This window comes from Syngnathus floridae, chromosome 7 (genome assembly GCF_059516105.1).
Source record: "Syngnathus floridae isolate MCC-2025c chromosome 7, RoL_Sflo_1.0, whole genome shotgun sequence".
NCBI lineage: Eukaryota > Metazoa > Chordata > Actinopteri > Syngnathiformes > Syngnathidae > Syngnathus > Syngnathus floridae.
This window is the reverse complement of record NC_142419.1, coordinates 1,775,748-1,794,198: the sequence shown is the minus strand read 5'-3', so window position 1 is coordinate 1,794,198 and position 18,451 is coordinate 1,775,748. Positions and strand designations below refer to the sequence as shown.

The window sequence follows — 18,451 nt, the reverse complement described above, 5'->3', positions numbered from 1 at the left end:
GAAAACGCCAAGCCAAAAAGACCTACCGCCTCTGAGATTGATTTCTGTTAAATGTTGTCAACCCAACATTTTTGGGGGCTCGTCCGGGATTTCCTGAAAATCTGCTCGCTGATCCGAGGAGTGTTGAAGACGCCGAATCCATGCACGGCAGAGGTCACAGGACGCCTGAAGGAAAGCCCTGGGGAGCAATGTTCATCCACCAGGCCGGCGTCCAGTTCAGCATCTCTCGGCAGCGATGATTGACGGAATCTTCAAAAGAAATCTCTCAGAGACTCGGTGAGACCTCTTTGTTGGCCGCGTGGTTGGGGTATTTTAGTCCCCTGGAAAAGGGTACCCGAGTAAGGACGGCGGAGTCCTTGTTGTGAATTCCAAGTGATAGGAATTCGGTCTACAGATGGAACTTGTAGACGGAAATACACCTCGTTGTGTTAAGAAAATTCCGCGGTGTGAATGTGTGTGTGAATGGTAGCACGTATCACTCGCTATTGTGCTGCATGTAACATGGTGGGAAGAAATGGCAAATTTCTGTGGAATTCCTCACCAGAAAACTGGTCGAAGCAGGAATTACCACAGAAAGTTGTTATCGCACTAAAGAAACATTCCATCTTTAGAATACCCTATGATTTAAAACTAAATTGATTAAAATGGGGGGCCGTCAAAGTGTTACTGACAATGTATCAGGGGATGAGAAGTATACGTTAAATAAGTTACCAAACTTGAGGCTGCAAGTATGATTGTCAGACAATGAAGCCATAGTGCGTAGGCACTGTTAGGCGTGGCTCAAGAAGAGGAGCCTGAGGCAGAAGCTCCTTCTGCTCCTATGCAGAACATGCATCTAATTTAAAAGACCTGAAACCCCCCCCATATAATAGCGAAATATGTCATGGTCAGTCAATAAGAACTCCTGTACAAACAAGAAGCATGACCAAGGCTGTTAAATTTCCCCAAAGTATAAATGACGCTGATGTATGTGAATGATACAGTTGTCAAACCTTATTGGAAGGCCACTAATGTGAGAAAAAAATAAATAAAAATAGTAAAACCAAAACATCAAATAGAGGAAGACGTTTGCGCAGCATTGTTTGTTGATGTTGTTTGTGCACTGTGTTTTTGTTGTGGGCCTTTGTTTTGTCCCTGTGTTCTCTGCGTGTTTATGAGTGTCTATGTGTTAAAATTTTGAAATTGGCTAAAATAATGTGCAAGGAAAGTTACTAGACTGGGATCTATTTGATTTGCACCGCAAGAAAAAGAAGGAGACATTGAAACTGGAAAATGCATTTTTTGGAGAAATTGGTGTAAAGACAGGCGAAAAAGATGAATAAATACTTAGGAGATGCAACAGGATGATGTTCGAGCAGAATTGAATCAGTTGAAACGTGTAGAACTTAGAGGTGAAATATGAATTTTGTAAAATTTTGCAGAAATTTTGATCAATCTTTTATTGGCCAAGTTTGAGCATGCCATACGAAGAAGTAATAATTTAACGTGAAAACATGACTTTTTTAATTCTGCAATTTCGGGAATGTTGAAAAACTTTCCCAGTGTGATTTGAATGGGCTGAATGATGTGAATTTCAAACTGGGACAATGTAAAGGTGTAATGTAGAATTTGCCTTTAAGAATGAGTGGAAGGAAAATTGCCCTAAATTTGCAAATTTTGTGGAAATGAAGAGCTTATGGAATTAATTGAATGCAAGCATCTCTTGAGTGAATTTTTGGAATATGTCAAAATCGGAATGAGAGGGTTGTTTTATCAAGAAACTTGAGATAGGACAGATTCAAATGAGGACTATGAATTAAAAATGATGTAGTATGACTGTGTGGACAGCTTGAAGAGAGCTTGAGGAGAGTGAGACCAGTGCCTGCGTGCCTGTGTGTGTGCGCGTGTGTGAGATGCAAATGAGCAGGAATGAATGACAAGATACAGGTTGAATGGTTGACGTTGTTGGAGACTACTATGTGAAAAGTAGTAGAACAACTTTGAAGAAAGAGTGATTTTGAGCATATTTAATGCTAAGAAAAGAAAATAGGCTTATTTCACAGTGGTTGACTGATTATCATGAATTGAATGGCCCGTTTTACGCTTTCATCTAAAAGTCAACTCAAGTTTATTTGTATAGCCCTAAACCACAAACAGTCTCAAAGGGCTTCGAATAGATAAAAATTCAAGTTTTCGTCTACAATGATGATAATTGCTTTTGAAACAAAGGAAGTGTAAGGATGAGATTCCTTTCTCCTCATGCACCATCTAGGCCAGAGAGGAAGTGAAGTCAAGTAACAGAAGTTAGGATGCGTAAAAACCAGAAGTAAACTATCTTGGTTTACTCTCAGCGAAAGGGAGAGCAGGGAACAGGTTATATTAGACACACCACGACCTGTCACGAAGAACAACTGATGTTTTTTCTCTGTCATTACTGCAGAGCTTGGGCTCCACGCTATGCTGAAATTGCTAAGCCACTAACAGGAGTGGCTCATGGACAGCCGTTAGCAGTCAAAGATACATTCGCGTGGATACCAAAAGCAGAAGGATTGACAAGATTGAAAATGATATTAGTTCAAACAACAAAGGGTGTGATAATGGATAAGGTGTTATTGACGATGTCAATAACAAAACTGTTTTGCCAAAATGACTTTTAAGGCAACGCCTGTTGTGTCACTTATGTGACAACACGGGGGAGATGAGTTATTAGTTACCTATTAGTTACCTTTGGTTTAGATTCTTGAAAAAAATAATTTAATTCAAGCATGTCCTGTTTGTGTGAAACATGATCCACATAGGAACCTAAAAGAGACTCTATATGAAAATCACATCCTAGATTCGAATAGTGGAGCCTAACAGGAACATGGAAAAAGTGAACAGCTGAGAAATGGCCTTCGATGTAGTGGCAGTGAATTATAAATTCAGGACAGTTCAGTAATATCTGTAAAGTGAGCATAACACCATTAATACTGAGGTCAAAATAGAGATGATACTAGGCAAAATTTGGAAACTTTATCAGAAATTGAAGGCTCAAATCAGGAAAGGTGGAAAGGTAATAGAGAGAATTGCAAGAAATCAAAGTTAGGAAAACAAAGATAGATAGTAGCCTGAAAATAGGAGGAGCTTCTAGAAATTACAGTATAATTGAGAGAAATCACAGTTAAGGCTTGCAATTTAAGTTTAGGGTAATCTGTCAATTTAAAATGGTTCAAATGAGGTCCATCGCAATACATCCGAGCGCTCATGAAGGAAAAGCGCTGTCCTTCTCAAGTAGATTAGATTATTGATAATAGTAGAATTTGAAGTTTGATTAACAGAAGGCACTATGAAATTTATGTCAAATTGGAAGATGATATTTAAGTTTGGTATCCCAGTCTGTCTTTTTCAGTATCCATCAGTGACTCTGAAACTCGATCCCGAGACTCCACCGACAGCTGAGAACATCAAGAAAAATGGTGCATGGCTCTAAGGCACCTTTGACCTTTGCAAGAGCAAAGAAGGACTATATTTGTGCTTGGGGGGGAAGCACAACGCCCTGGAGGAGAACGGCATCCTCGGAGGCGGAGTACAAAGAACGAAGGAACTCACAAGATGAGAATGGACTCAGTTGAAAATGGACTCATCCAAGAGTGAGGGATGAGTTGACTCTGAGACTACAACCAAAGATAACAACAACCTGACAATGAGGTGCGGCGAAAGACACACAAGACCTGAAAGATGCATCAAGCTGCTGAGACGTTATCAAACTTGGTGGAGCTTGGGTCAGAGTGGATGGAAGCTTGCTTGGGCACTGAGTTTGACACAACTGAGGAGTCGTGCTAAAAGATAAATAAATAAATAAGGAACAAAGTGTGTAGTGTTACGAAGAAAGAAAAAGTATCATAATCAGAGGATAAATTTGGATAAAACAGATAGGCTAAAATTGCAAGAAATAAGAGTAGAATCACATTTAGCCCATCCAGCTTAACAATTAGACATTTAGTCATTGACAGTTTGGAGAAGGGAAATAGGGCATTAGGATCTACTAGGATGCAGTCAAAAGGTGATTAGATTGTTCAATGGAGGTAATTAATAAAGTAGAAGTTAATCACACCTCACAGGAAAATTCTGGTGTCAAAACAAAAAGTCTGATAAGATCAAGGAATAACAGCCATGAAAACTTTTGACAGTTAAGAATAACACTGCATAAGACTCACACCAAGTGACAGTGAACGCGATGACAAATGTGATAGGACTCGGAAAACAAATGCCTTAACATGGCAAAGTGAAAATAATGTAGTAGAGTAGACTGTTGGAGGAAGACTTTTGAGTATCTCTACCCAGGTGCTCGATCAGAACGATGGAGTAGGACAAGATTATTTAAGGACCTGCTGAGGCTGCTTCTTTCCCCATGCTCATCCATGAACATGCTCAGCAGAACAAATAACTGAATTTTTAGGCATTTAATTGGCAATTTTACGGTAAAGGTCCGGTACGAATGTACGAAATATTCACTTGGGAAGAACATCCAGAAATGAAGGATTTACCGTCAATATTCGCTGATTGCCCGTTCACTTACACATACTAAATTTGTTTGTTGTTGTATGAGTGATAGATGCAAATGGATTGGTGCTTGTGTGGTTAGGAACATGTGTGTGTGTTGAGGGCAGTATGAAAGGCCAAAATATTTTGGAGTTGGTATGAAAGGGTCACAGTTGAGGGTAAGATTCCTCTCACCTGAGACGGGAACACCCAAGAGTGATGACTAACAGCCGATGGTTAATCAAAGGCAACATGAACAACAAAAATAGTTCATGGAGAAGGCCGAATTCAGCAACACGGATGGACAAGACAGGACTGATATCGAACACTAGGACGATGGACATATGACATGACGAACCTGGACTCACCCGACAAGGTGACAGACTATGTAGATGACAACCATACATATTAACCATTAAGCTTGCTTGTGGCAAGTGCGAGCTTTGCTTTGTTTCTGTGTGCCACTTGACTTATTGCAGCATCAACCGCCAGCCGAGGAGCAGATTGCTGGTTGTTTTTTTAACTTGCATTACTTTTGCAGGTTGTCGATTGCAGTCTTGGAAAGATTATGTTGAATTCACGTGAAAATGTTAACCCTAACCCTATTGATTTTTATGATGATTGAGAAGTTTCAGGACGGAATCCTCGTGCGCCATGATTCATTGTGTGTCTATTTTCATTTAGTAGATACTCGTTGCCTGTGTGGTTTTGTGAGTACAAGTGTCCGTTGTTGGTATTGCCGAGTGTGAGGCGCACAGTCAATTTTCAGGAACTTGGGGATGACGGTCCTGGATGAGTGCAAGGTTCGACAGGACTGGCTGCAAGACATATGATGATGTGGTAGGACATTTGCTGGTTCCTTTTTGGATGCCTAATGACACATTGGGTGAATGTGTCAAAGGGGGGTGGGGTTACGTTTGAATGAGTAAGTAGATATAAAATTTAATTGTGACATTCAATGTTTTTCGGATTCACTTGTTTTTGAGGCTTTAACAGGACATGCCAGAATTCAACAGGCAGTGATGGAAGGAGCAGAAGAAGCATCTCGAAAGCAAAGTTAATGGGAGATAACAATCTGGAATGGAAGCAAAGCGTGGTAACAATCTAGCGACAGTAAGGGTTAAGGTCTATCAACGGAAAAGCATGAATGATGACAAATCATAAAGCTAATAGGGATTAGACTGCAGCACAATAGACAACAAATGTTTGAAAGGTAATTAAATAAAATAGGAAATTGGATCAGAAACAAGGAATAGGGAAAATTTCTTAACACATGAATGCATTGAAGCTGCTATTAAAGGGAAAGTATTTGAGAACACATTTCGACGAAGATAAGGTACATACACAAATTGGTTGGACAAAACTGACGAGACTGGTACCAATTTGACGATATTGAGAAAAAAAACCTAAATCAAAGAAGAAATTTGGAGAGAAAATTAGTATTTGGACTGGGAAAGAGTGATTGCTGAGACGTGATTGACAGGACTTCAGACAGTGACAGCTGGAGCAGGAAAGGCTAACTTGAACGGCTAGCAGTTACTCTGCTACAAGAGAAATCGTGCGAGACTGACAGCATGATGAGAGATAAGGGAGATAATTCATAACTCCTGGGGGGAGTGTTGTTTGTTTGTTTGTTTGTCTTAGGTTCACGCGGGCTTCTGGATCATAGGAGTAGATGCAGGGACGCTCGGAGGTTCTATTGAACACTCCGATGAGACGACAACCACCAATCATCCCCGTGCCCCGAACAACCCCAAAGGAGAAGAATTGTTTGCTGACGACTGGTTATGGAGATGTCGTTTACTAGGGAACTCCTGAACGCTGACCGGGGCCTGGGAAGAGACTCTGAGGACGGTGAAGTGGACATAAAGATCTTGGATGGACAGCAGGCCCTGGGCAGTGATCCCAGAGCAATTCACGACTGAACATACAGTGGACTGGACTTTGCATCGACAGTCACATACATATGCAAGGGGGGCAAAACTAAGAGCATTTCAACTTTGCAGTATGCTGTGATATTGTGTCAATATTATGTCCTTCATTACTTTATCAAATGACCACATGTGGCATTAATTTAATTTGTCACATGACTAAAAGGTTCACATCAGCGTCTGCTGTCCAGAATATCAGGTTGGCCCAGCGTGAACAAGATGAGTGGGATCGCCTTGCGTAAATCGCCTACCTGTCTATTTTTCTTGACGATCCAGAACAAAATACATTCCATTATAACGAACATAGCCAAAGCCAGATGAAGGGCTGTAGTTCTGATAAACTCTGGAATGTAAACTTTCATGTTTTTCGATGGTGCTATACTATATTGTGTAAGCATATACTCATGTATACACATATGTACTTATTAGTTGATGTTTTGTTTTCCCATGAATTCCAATGATAAACAGGGGGGAATGTTGGAAATTATATACTTTTTATCATTGGATTCTATGTAAAAACTTTTGTGTGCAAGATTCTCCGCAGTATCTGGCCTCGTGAAAATGACTTGGGGGCATATGGCAGTCATTAGCCGCGCTATACAATAAGCCCCACAGTTAGCTAGACATGTACAGATCATGAGATTGTCATGGGATGGCTGAAGCAGACAAAGGTCTTATTTAAGATGAAGTCATGAGTACGACACAGCGATGTATTCCCTAGCGATGTATTCCCTACGTCTTTGTTAAGCTAATGGTCATGAGACGTCCATACTGCCCCGTCCATAAGAGTATCCCCTTTGTTCTGTGGGAATGGGATATAACTATGGAATGTTTTTCCTGTCTGGAAACCTACTCGACCATGTACACTTGCCCCTTTGTTTCTCTCTCAATAAATGGCACGGCCGAAACTCAGAGCAGACTGCGAATCACTGCCACACTTGCTGTGTGTCTGTGGTGCGTCCTTCTGCGCAGAAGAAAACGCCAAGCCAAAAAGACCTACCGCCTCTGAGATTGATTTCTGTTAAATGTTGTCAACCCAACATGTGTCACGCATGCTTTACTTAGCAACCCGCACTGCAATTCACATCAATGATTTCCTTCTGTTTCCTCTTTCACAGGAAGCGACTCCAAGCGGCTGAAGCCAGCCAACCCTCCCAGCGAACTGGAGCAGGAGGCATTCCTGAGGGGACTGGGAGATGCCTGTCCTGACGCTGCAGCTCTCAGGATTCCTCCTGGATACCAGCCACCACCTCAGCTGCTCTCTAGGCTGTATGATACTGCCTTGGTGGGTGAGCCGAGAGAGGAGCTGGAGAGAAGGGCAGAGGAGGTTCTGGAAGGGATGTCATGCTCAGTAGAAGCTTCTGAGAATGCTGCTCGCCTCTCAAGGAAGCAGGGTGCCTCCAGACTGTGGCACAAACGGCGGGTAGAGTGACGGCATCCAATTTCAAAGCTGTGGTGGCGACAAATGTGGATGCACCCTCGAAGTCAGTGGTGCATTCAACATGCACTAGTGAGCCATCCCCACTTCGCACACCAGCTATAAGCTGGGGGCGACAGAAAGAGACGACAACGCTTTCTGAATACAAAGCCACAGTGGAGAAGAGCCACAGGCATGTGGTGTTGGGTAAGCCATCCTCTGGGCTGTGATCTGCAGGGGCCCACCCTCAGGCTGTACTGCCCGGGACAGGGGGAGACTGAATAAGATGGTCAGAAGAGCGAGCTCTGTCCTGGGCTGTCCCCTGGACTCCATTGAGGTTGTGGGTGAAAGGAGGATGTTGATTAAGCTTAATTCCATCATGGACAATACCTCTCACCCCCTCCATGAGATTGTGCGGTCCCTGAGCAGCTCCTTTAGCGGCAGATTTTTGCACCCTCGGTGTAGGAAGGAATGGTTCCGCAGGTCCTTTATTCCCCCTGCTGTCAGACTTTACAACATGCGTGGCACCTGATAAAATGAATGTGTTTCGTCTCTACTAGCGGCACTTGTGTTTGTCCTTGTCTGTTATTTACCCTTTTTTGAAATTTTGGCACTTGTTTTATTCTTGCACTCATTATTCTTGCGCTCATATGTGCTGCTGTGACAAGTGAATTTCCCCGCTGTGGGATGAATAAAGTTCTATCAATCAATCAAGACCGCCCTTGTAGTGTCTACTGAGGTGCCGTATATAGCCACCAGTCCGGACCATCTTGTGCACTGTGATTGTTGTGGGGAAGGGGTGGTGGAGGTGAAGTGCCCTTACAAAGCCAGAGACTCATCCCTGGATGAGTTCCTGAACGACCCAGCAGTCTGGCAGTAGGTTCAGATGAGCGGCCTCACCTGAAGTTAATGCAGGACCTTGGATACTGACTCATGAGTATCACTATCAGGTGCAGCTTCAAATGTATGTGTGCAACCGCCTCTACTGCGACTTTGTCGCGTATGCTGAAAAGTTTCTCTTGGTGGTGAGTGGCACAGGACTGAGCTTTTTTAGAGCAGCATCATGGTGAAGGTCGCTCTGTCTCAGATTCTCGCTCATGTGTTGAAAAGTCAAAGTTTGCTTTATTGTCAATTTCTTCACGTCAAGACACACAAAAAGATCGAAATTACGTTTCCCACTATCCCACGGTGACAAGACATATTACACAATGTCCATACAAGTAAACAGCACAAAAAGTAAAAACAAGAAGGCACAAACAATGAACAAATAAGAGTGATGAATAAATAATGAATAAACAAATAACATAAATAAATAAATAAGAGGAGCAAAAATGGAGCAAGTGTGCATACAGCAGACAGTCAGAATATTGCGCAAAAGTACAGGACGTTATGCAGCTGAGGGGGGAGAGAGTTTAGGATCCTAACAGCCTGGAGTATGAAGCTCTTGGTGAGTCTGGAGGTGCGGGAGCGCAGGCTTCCGTACCTCTACCCAGAGGGCAAAAGATCAAACAAAGAGTGAACGGGGTGACTCACATCACACACAATCGTGGTCGCCTTGCGGGTGAGATGGGAGGTGTAAATGTCCTTCAGGGAGGGGAGTGAAGCACCAATAATCTTACCAGCTGTGTTCACTATGTGCTGCAGGGCCCTCATGTTGTATTCAGTGCAGCTACCACCCCACACAGCGATACAACTGGAGAGGACGCTCTCAATGGTGCCAAGGTAGAATGTGGTCATGATGGCCGGAGAAGCACTTGCTCCCCTGAGTTTCCGTAGGAAGTACAGGCGGCGTTGAGCTTTCTTCGCCAGTGATGCAGTGTTGGTGGTCCAGGAGAGGTCCTCACTGATGTGCACCCCCAGGAATCTGGTGCTGCTCACTCTCTCCACCACAGCACCGTCGATGGTCAGTGGCAGTAATAAATTCTAGATAGTTCTAGACATCGTGAGATGAGAACGATCATGATGCAGGTCACGTGTGTCATGTAGGTCATGTATGTCAAGCATGTGTGTTCCAGTGTCTCTGAAATGCAGTTTTTGATTGCAATAAAATGTATGCAAATAGATTCTGATGGTGACAGCTGGCAGTGTTCAGCAATGCCTTGGGAAATAAATGATTGTGTGTCCCTTGTCAGTATTGGACGGAATAAAATTACGGCAATAATAATAATAATAAATTTTATTTGTAAGGCACCTTTCAAGGCACTCAAGGACGCCGTACAGAGATAAAATAGCATACATGATTAAATATAAAAACAGTATAAAAGCAAGGAAACATCAATGGAATTAATACTTCAGGCGAACAGTCTTCCAGTCCAATGATATTTACCTGCCATACCTGACGAAAAACACGAGTGAACAGCGAAAATGGGTGTATTACAACTGATGGCACTGAAGCACAGCATCAAGCATCACATAAACACCATTCACAAGTACACATATGTCGCATCGTGAATGTGTCAACCGAATACAAGACAATGTGACGACTGGACACAATTGCATCCCAGCTCTAACAAGCGACACATAGTCACAGTTTGACAGCCATATCTCTGTACTTTGAGCCTCTTTCACTGGCCATTTACTCACCCCACTGTGGGACGACAGATGGACACATGTTACAAAGAGCAGCATACTGTGATGATCTTATCCACCTTATCCTGCTCACTTCCGAGCAATGCCAGTTTATGCCATTTTCCCTCCAGAATCACATATTTCTGCCGAAGCAAGCCAATGACCCTCTCCACATGAATCCTCACATGCGACACCTTCCTACTTTGCTCCACACCCCTCCCCTGCAGCTGCTTCTTACCCCTAGTGAACTCTGGCATAACTACCTCTGCATATCTGATGCCAGCTGAGACTTGCACTGTGAATCCTCTATCTGCTAGGACCTGGTCACCCGGTAAAAGAAAATCCAGGAGGCCACTTTCCTCTGTGATCTGCTTGTCTGAAGCACGCCCTCCATAGCCTGAACTAATGAAACTGATGCTGCCCTGCGGTGTTATTGTAACAAGGTATTTCACAGTGTTCTTTTGTTTGTAGTTGCTCCAAGAGGAAGCATGACCATTGAAGTCGACACTTCGTTCTATTGAGATTTCAAAACAATCAATGACAGCCAGACGCTTAGGAAAACCGGTTCTAAAGACTTCTAGCATGATATTCCTAAGCCCATCCCGGTCTGGCCACTTGATGAGCCAAGCCAGCCTATCATGCGCAACATCTAGCCATTTACAAAATATCCTGGAGACAGTTGACTGGGAGATGTTGAAACAGTATCCAAGGTCCTGCATGAACAGGTTCAGACGAAGCTTCATGAGAAAAATGAGCATGTCCTGGAAGGGAGAAAGAACATTCCGAACGGAGCGCTGTACATGAGGAAGGAGGAAGTTGAACAAGTGCATGAGTGTTGCATAGTTGGGGAGACCAGTGTAGAATACGACTGCCTTATCATCATTCTCAAATGTGTGCTGATCTAGCAGACACGTCTTTTTCTTCAGTGCCTCCACCTCAGCTCGGAGAGCATCAATCTCTGTTTCTTTTGCATTGATGTGCCTCACTTCCACGTCTGTCTGTGTTGACACGCCTGGCTTGCCATCCGGTTCAACATCTGGGAAGACGTAAAAATGTTAATAGTTGACATACTAAATTACTATGTAGTATGTACTAACATCTTTACTTTATGTTGATGTTGATGTCCATTCAAACAATAGAAGGAAGATCAATTATGAAAAATGAGTTATCTTTATCTGTAGCGCAAAAAATGAAAATACATCTAAACAGCTATGTTCAAGATTCATATAGAATGGTATATTTACAACATTCTGATGGGATGCTTACGCTTGCATCCTGCGCTGGTGTCCTCCTTACATCAAGCCTCTCGGTGCGTTTGTGGCGGTGCAGTGATGCCTCCTTCCTCTTCTTCTTCTCAGAAGATGTGAACGAGAACAAAGTTGGCACGGAGGCAGGATTAAGAGGGTCATCACTCTTTGCACCTGAAACAGTAAATATTGTTTTTCAGACGAACTTGAAATAAAAATGGAAACTGGCGAATCCAGTTTGGTGTTTGAGGTGGGGCCAAACTGATCTTTGGGTGTATCCGGCTGTGGCTGTACCCTGTATCCGCCAGTGACAATGGATGATTCTTGTTAGGGTTTTCCAGGTTATCTTTATCATAGGATTATGTTGGAATGCAACAGGTAATAAATACCTTACCTTGTCCTCCTTATCACAAGATCGTAAAACATCCCCTGAGATGTTTAGACTAGAGGACAAGGGCTTTCTATTCAGCCCACTCATACCCCCACTCTGTTTCTCTTAATAAATATCCTCTTGCAGGAAGGAGAGCCCAGAGCTCTATTCGAACATCGCTGCAGGCACAGCGACGAATGGACTCTCCACCTGCAGGTGTCAAAAAGGACTTACTTGTCTCCCGTGTGGTTCTTCCAAAATAAGTTGGAGTTAGCAAATCTCTAACAATTCTGACTTATAATTGTAGATATGTGAACAATCAAATTATTAGAAACTAGCAATTGGACAAACATACTGTAATGAAGCTGTGTAATTATGCATTCCTTAGGTCATGGCCGAGTAGCAGCAAGAAAAAGGGAATATCCGAGCAATACCTCACAGATGAATGTTGACGTCAATAAAACAAAATTACGTACCTCCCACAAAGTGATCTGAGCAGATGTAAGAATGGATAGTTGGCTTCCAAAGCTTGGAGCTGTTGCGGCCATGTTCCGCATGTTGGTATCACCTTTTTGGAAACGCTAGGCACATCCAATGGCACAACAACTCTTCACCATGGTCAAAGTTGCACCGTAACAACTCTGCCACGACCTGCCACCGATAAAATGCTAAAAAAATGCCCCAGTACACGTATCTCTAAAGCTCAATCCAGCCTTGGCCCTATTAGCACCACCCAGCATCCGCCGCTTTTTGCCACCCAAACAAACCGTCAGCCGGTCTGTGACGTCACGTGCATATCCTCTATATTTACGGTTCTTTTCCCGTTTGGAACGAGAGTTCAGTGAGACGTCACGAGGCAGTTGAAGCTGGCGGTTAGCTCAGCGAGAAAGTGAGACGTTACGAGGAGTTGAAGCTAGCGGTTAGCTCAACGAGAAAAAGTTAAGTTTGTTCGAAAGCTTCACAGTTGTGATTCCCCACGAGGGCAATGCTGTTTTACAGCTTTCTGTTATGCACATTTGTGTAAAATAAAGGAGAGGAAAAATCAGAGGATCGTGCGCCATTCCCTTTGTTCTCCTCACCTCGCTGTTTACACATGCTGGATAGCTGAATACCTTACACGTTTAGTGAGGCCAGTATAAGCATGTTACTATGCCTCATTACCCTAATGAAAGTCGCACTAAAAAATGCATATTTCAAGTGAGTGTGAGAGCGATCCACAAGAAGTAGTTATATATGTAGTGAAGGAATAGGGTCGAAATACAAAAAGTCCTACCTAGCTACAAAAACAGATATGCTCAAACCTCATTGAATAAAGTACATAAGCAGAAAAGGATATTCACATATTAAATCAATAAAAGAAACACTTTAAGCTTATAATTATACCTACACACCAAATCAATAAAGAAGACATAACTAGACATTTTTGATAAATGGTAATAAGAAATAGTTTTTTATAACTTTATGATCTGATATATATTTCTGAGCACTTTGAAATAACAAATGACTTTTGATATATTGCCTAAATAGCTTAATGACCCTTAAGGAACTGTGTAATGCATGCCTGATGTTTTGTCTCTAAATCATGGACTCGGCCAGAGTCGTCTTGACCGTTCAGTACTTGATTGTATCTTATGTTTTGACTAATGCTAGACCCCAGTTTTTGATTACTACTGAACGCTCTGCACAGAGGGAAATATTTTGCCGAACAAAGAAAAGATACGGTTGGAAGCATGATTAACCTAAGAATAAGCAAAGACATTAAGTATCAAAAGAACAGCAATAGATTAATGATGTCACAGCCAAAAGCTAACATAATTTCATGCAAAATGACAAAATTGAAAGAATGAGGTACGACAGTGTATGTCCAAGATTGGAGAAGAATGTTCACAGGAAGGTCACATGGAGATAAAACCAGCAGGCGCCAGAGGGAGCCAGCCAAGGACTCGGCCAAAGATGATCGCCAAGGCCGAAAGACGGGATGGAAGACAACAGCCCCCACACACACCGAATCGCCTATAACCAGCACCCACTCCCATGGCGAACTTGCCCCACCCCATAGACTCATCACCCATCAATCTCGGCCCACAATGCGCAACTTAATATAAGCTGATCAAAGAACCTTGAACATTGCCTTTTCTGAATGGAGACTGAAGGAATGAGGTCGAAATACAAAAAGTCCTGCCTAGCTACAAAAACAGATATGCTCAAACCTCATTGAATAAAGTACATAAGCAGACAAGTATATTCACATATTAAATAAATAAAAGAAACATATGAAGCATATAATTATACCTACACACCAAATCAATAAAGAAGACATAACTAGACATTTTTGATAAGTGGTGATGAGAAAGGTTTTTATAACTTTATGATCTGATATATATATTTCTGAGGACTTTGAAATAACAAATGACTTTTGATATATTGCCTAAATACCTTAATGACCCTTAAGGAATTGTGGAATGCATGCCTGATGTTTTTTCTCTGAATCATGGACACGGCCAGAGTCGTCTTGACCGTTCAGTACTTGATTGCATCTTATGTTTTGACTAATGCTAGACGCCGGTTTTTGATTACTACTGAACGCTCTGCACAGAGGGAAATAGTTTGCCTAACAAAGCAAAGATACGGTTGAATGCGGTACGACAGTGTATGTCCAAGATTGGAGAAGAATGTTCACAGGAAGGTCACGTGGAGATAAAACCAGTGGGTGCCAGAAGGAGCCACCCGAGAACTCGGCCAAAGATGATCGCCAAGGCCGAGAGACGGGATGGAAGACAACAGCCCCCTCCACACACACACACCAACAGCCCCCCACCAACACACCGAATCGCCCATAACCAGCACCACTCCCATGGAAGCAGACTCTCCTTCGAACTTGCCCCACCCCGAAGACTCATCGCCCATCAATCCCAGCCCACAATGTGCTACTGAATATAAAACTGATCTAACAACCTTGGACTTTGCCTTTTCTGAATGGAGACTTTCCGCTCTTGAAGGGCCCAGCGCTGTATTGCACTTTCCTGAAAACAGAGCTTTTTGAACAAGAATTGTGATTGAACTCAACCAACCTGTGTAAGTCTAATTTCTGCTTCAGTGTCTTTGCATTTTCCTAAATCTGAAGAAATCAAACGAGCACGCAGTGAGTAAATTGGATAACAGGTGATTGGCAAAGGCTTTTGCCGTGAGGCGCAGATAACGCGCTCCCTAAATTGTGGACAGAATCCAACAAGACTTTCCGCTCTTGAAGGGCCCAGTGCTGTATTGTACTTTCCTGAAAACAGAGCTGTCTGAACAAGAATTGTGATTGAACTCAACCAACCTGTGTAAGTCTTATTTGTGCTTCAGTGTCTTAGCATTTTCCTAAATGTGAAGAAATCAAACGAGCACGCAGTGAGTAAATTGGATAACAGGTGATTGGCAATGGCTTTTGCCGTGAGGCGCAGATAACGTGCTTCCTAAATTGTGGACAAAATCCAACAGTAGAGTCTAATAAAACTATATGAACATGACCTATGAATATATTCATAACAATAGCCTACACAGCAGGTTGTTTTTAAAAGCATGGAAACATAATACAGTAATCCCTCCCTACATCGCGGTTCGTTTATCGCGGTTTCACTACATCGCAGGTTTTTTTTTCCAAATTAAAAAAACATTTAAAAGTCAAAATAAAACTTCTAAATTGAGGAATTATGGCACAAAACTTGCCCACACGCCAGCAGAGGCCAAGGAGTGCCCACACAATTGGGGGTACTGTCACGCCCGTGAGAGAGGACGTTCAGCCGGCAACTTCCCTCAGCCACACCCCTTCATTACCGCAATGACTGTCACCTGCTCCCTGATGTATTTAAACCCTGTCCGTGTGTTTCCTCTCCGTCTGTGTCTCCTGTTTCTTCCCGTTTGTGTCCACGCCTGCTGTGTCTTCGCCGGGTCTCGTGTGTCGGCTCACGGTCAGAACCTCTTCCTAGTCTGCGCTTGGTACGAGGGGAATCCCGTTTCCCGCTCGCTGTCCGTGAGCCTCTTTCTGACGATTCCTTTGTTCACCTTCCCCCTTCCCTTCAATAAATCCTGGTTCAAGCTGCATTTGGTCGCCCTGGCTCAATTCAATCCTGACAATTACTGTGCTATTTAATGCACAGCACTTGTCATTACTTTTAATCAGTATAAAACAATTCCAAAAACAACTGTACAGCAAAATGGAGGAACTGATTCTATTGAAAGACTCAGCAAACACTTTGGGATTTCTTTTCCCCAGATTTTAGTGCCACCATTACAGTAACACAAGGCAGATGTTTGTGCAAAAAAATGTATGTTTAAAGACACAGAGCTGAAAATGTATCAGAGAAAAAATACGTCAGTAACCCCATTCATTTGTTTCAGTGATGCTACAACTGGCTTACTTATAAATGACATAAAAGTGACCCTGTTTCAGTCATTTTTTCTAGACCCTGTTGTCCTAGAGTCAGCGCTAAACTGTCTTTAGAAGAGGCCAACACGTGCATGAATAAGTTAAAACCGTTGGGGACCTTAAGTCCGTTAGCTGACGTTTCCACCCCACTGAGTTTTAACACATTAGGAATCCCTGATGCTTGTAATGAGCCGTAGACAGAAGGATGTCAGATGGGGGTGATCATTGGTGGGAGAGTGCTTCAAAGCATTACTCACAAAACTATCATTCTCAAACTGTTGTTGTACAAATGTTTCTTACGTGTTCAAAAAGGCAATTGCGATAAGAAATGTGTAATTAGGGTGTTATTGCTTCAATTGCAATATCATTTGCAAACTTAGCATGCAGCAAAATCTGCACACACTACACAACTCCAGTAAGTCTGCGAAATTCCAGTATTATTGCAGCACTACAATTGACAGACTCACACAGAATGAAGTCATTTTAGGTATTTGAGGTATTTTAGGTATTTAAAAACTTTTTTTAACATTATGGTCTTTGTGGTGTAAATAAGGTCACTGAGAGCATCTACGGCAAACTGTAATTCGAAAATATGATTTCAGGGAAATCAAATTGACTTAACTCTAAGTATGCGCATATAAATGCCAGGTATTCACACTCACATTTACAACAAAAGTTGTGTAGATGCTGGTCATCATAGAAAGAATGTGTGCATGTGTGTGATTGCACTTCTATTTTCTCCTCATCAGACCCAGTGCCCCTGTGTCCTGGCCTTTCTTTCTCCCCCACTGTGTGTGAGTTTATTCACAAGAAATGCAGGGGAGCCTCACGGGTGGGTGGCCTGATGAAAAGCGACGTGGCGTCTCCAGCGAGATGGGAACTTAGCATGTCAGGCAGGTCAGCAGGGGCAAGCAGACAGTCAATAAAATATTCAATACAGCATTACCAGTTCATGGATCTAATACCTCAGAAAAGCCACCCTTTGAAAATGTAAAATAAAAAAAACGTTACTCCAAGCTATTCCCTTTCCACAAACTAGTTGGTTAGAATTGTACTAGTCAACACATATGATTGTGACTGCATGCTTTCACTCCTTAGGAAGGAGTAAAAGTTCCAAAATAAGTTTGACCCCTGTCACCCTGTGATCAAGTGATTCTCTGGTTGACCAAAATTTACTTTAGAACACACAATATCACCTTTCTTATTTGTTGTGTAGGTATTGAGAAGAAAATAATGTGAGTGTTTGACAGTGAAGTCTTGGCTAGACTAGAAGTCTTGAAACGAACTAAATTATCTTTTTTTTTTATGCAATGGGTGCAAATCCCAATTAGTAAAACATTACTGCATTGTGGACACATCACAACTCGGGCTCTGCTTAGAAAGGTGCCCTCTATGGACCAGGTGGGCATGGTGATCTACTAGCTGAAATTGGCCCGTTTTATTTATTAACCCATTACCGTATTGGCCCAAATATGAAACGACCCTGATTATAAGACGACCCCCTCTTTTTCAAGACTCAAGTTTGAAAAAAACTTTTTTGAACACCAAATTTAATTTTTATGCAGAAAATGAAACGAATGATTATAACAATATATTCGAGAGAAAAAGCATGTTATTTAGCCTCATTCAAATCATGGAAAAACTGTCTATCACATCTTAATATCTGAACATTTAAATATGTAAACTAAAGTGCAATCACATTTGTAAATGAATAGCTTCTGGTTTTTGAAATGTAAATAAACCCATCTCCTGTGATAAAACAACAAAATTGCTATAACTGCATTAACCATCAAAGTGAAGTCTAACTGTAACTGTATTCTTGAAAAAAATCTGAATATGGAAAAACACTGCAATAAAATAATGCTACTGCTATTGTTGGGGAGCCTGAGGACTGTAGGTAGCCTGTGGGTTGGCTCGGATGGTTATGCTCTTTTCTCCTCCGGGTGTCCGTCAGAACACAGGAGGGAAGACGTGGTTCAATTTTGATTGCTTTACTGAATTATTGGC

At 42.3% G+C, this 18,451-nt stretch overlaps 1 protein-coding gene across 1 annotated transcript; it reads right to left on the bottom strand.

The window, feature by feature from the left end:
- Positions 1-10,009: 10,009 nt before the first annotated feature.
- On the bottom strand, positions 10,010-11,847 carry LOC148394785 (uncharacterized; the record flags this gene model as incomplete). The annotated part of the gene is made up of 2 exons (XM_088381336.1): positions 10,010-11,452; positions 11,661-11,847. Coding segments are annotated over 2 exons (1,179 nt in total), but the record flags the coding sequence as incomplete, so codon positions are not given.
- Between the last annotated feature and the right edge of the window lie 6,604 nt (positions 11,848-18,451).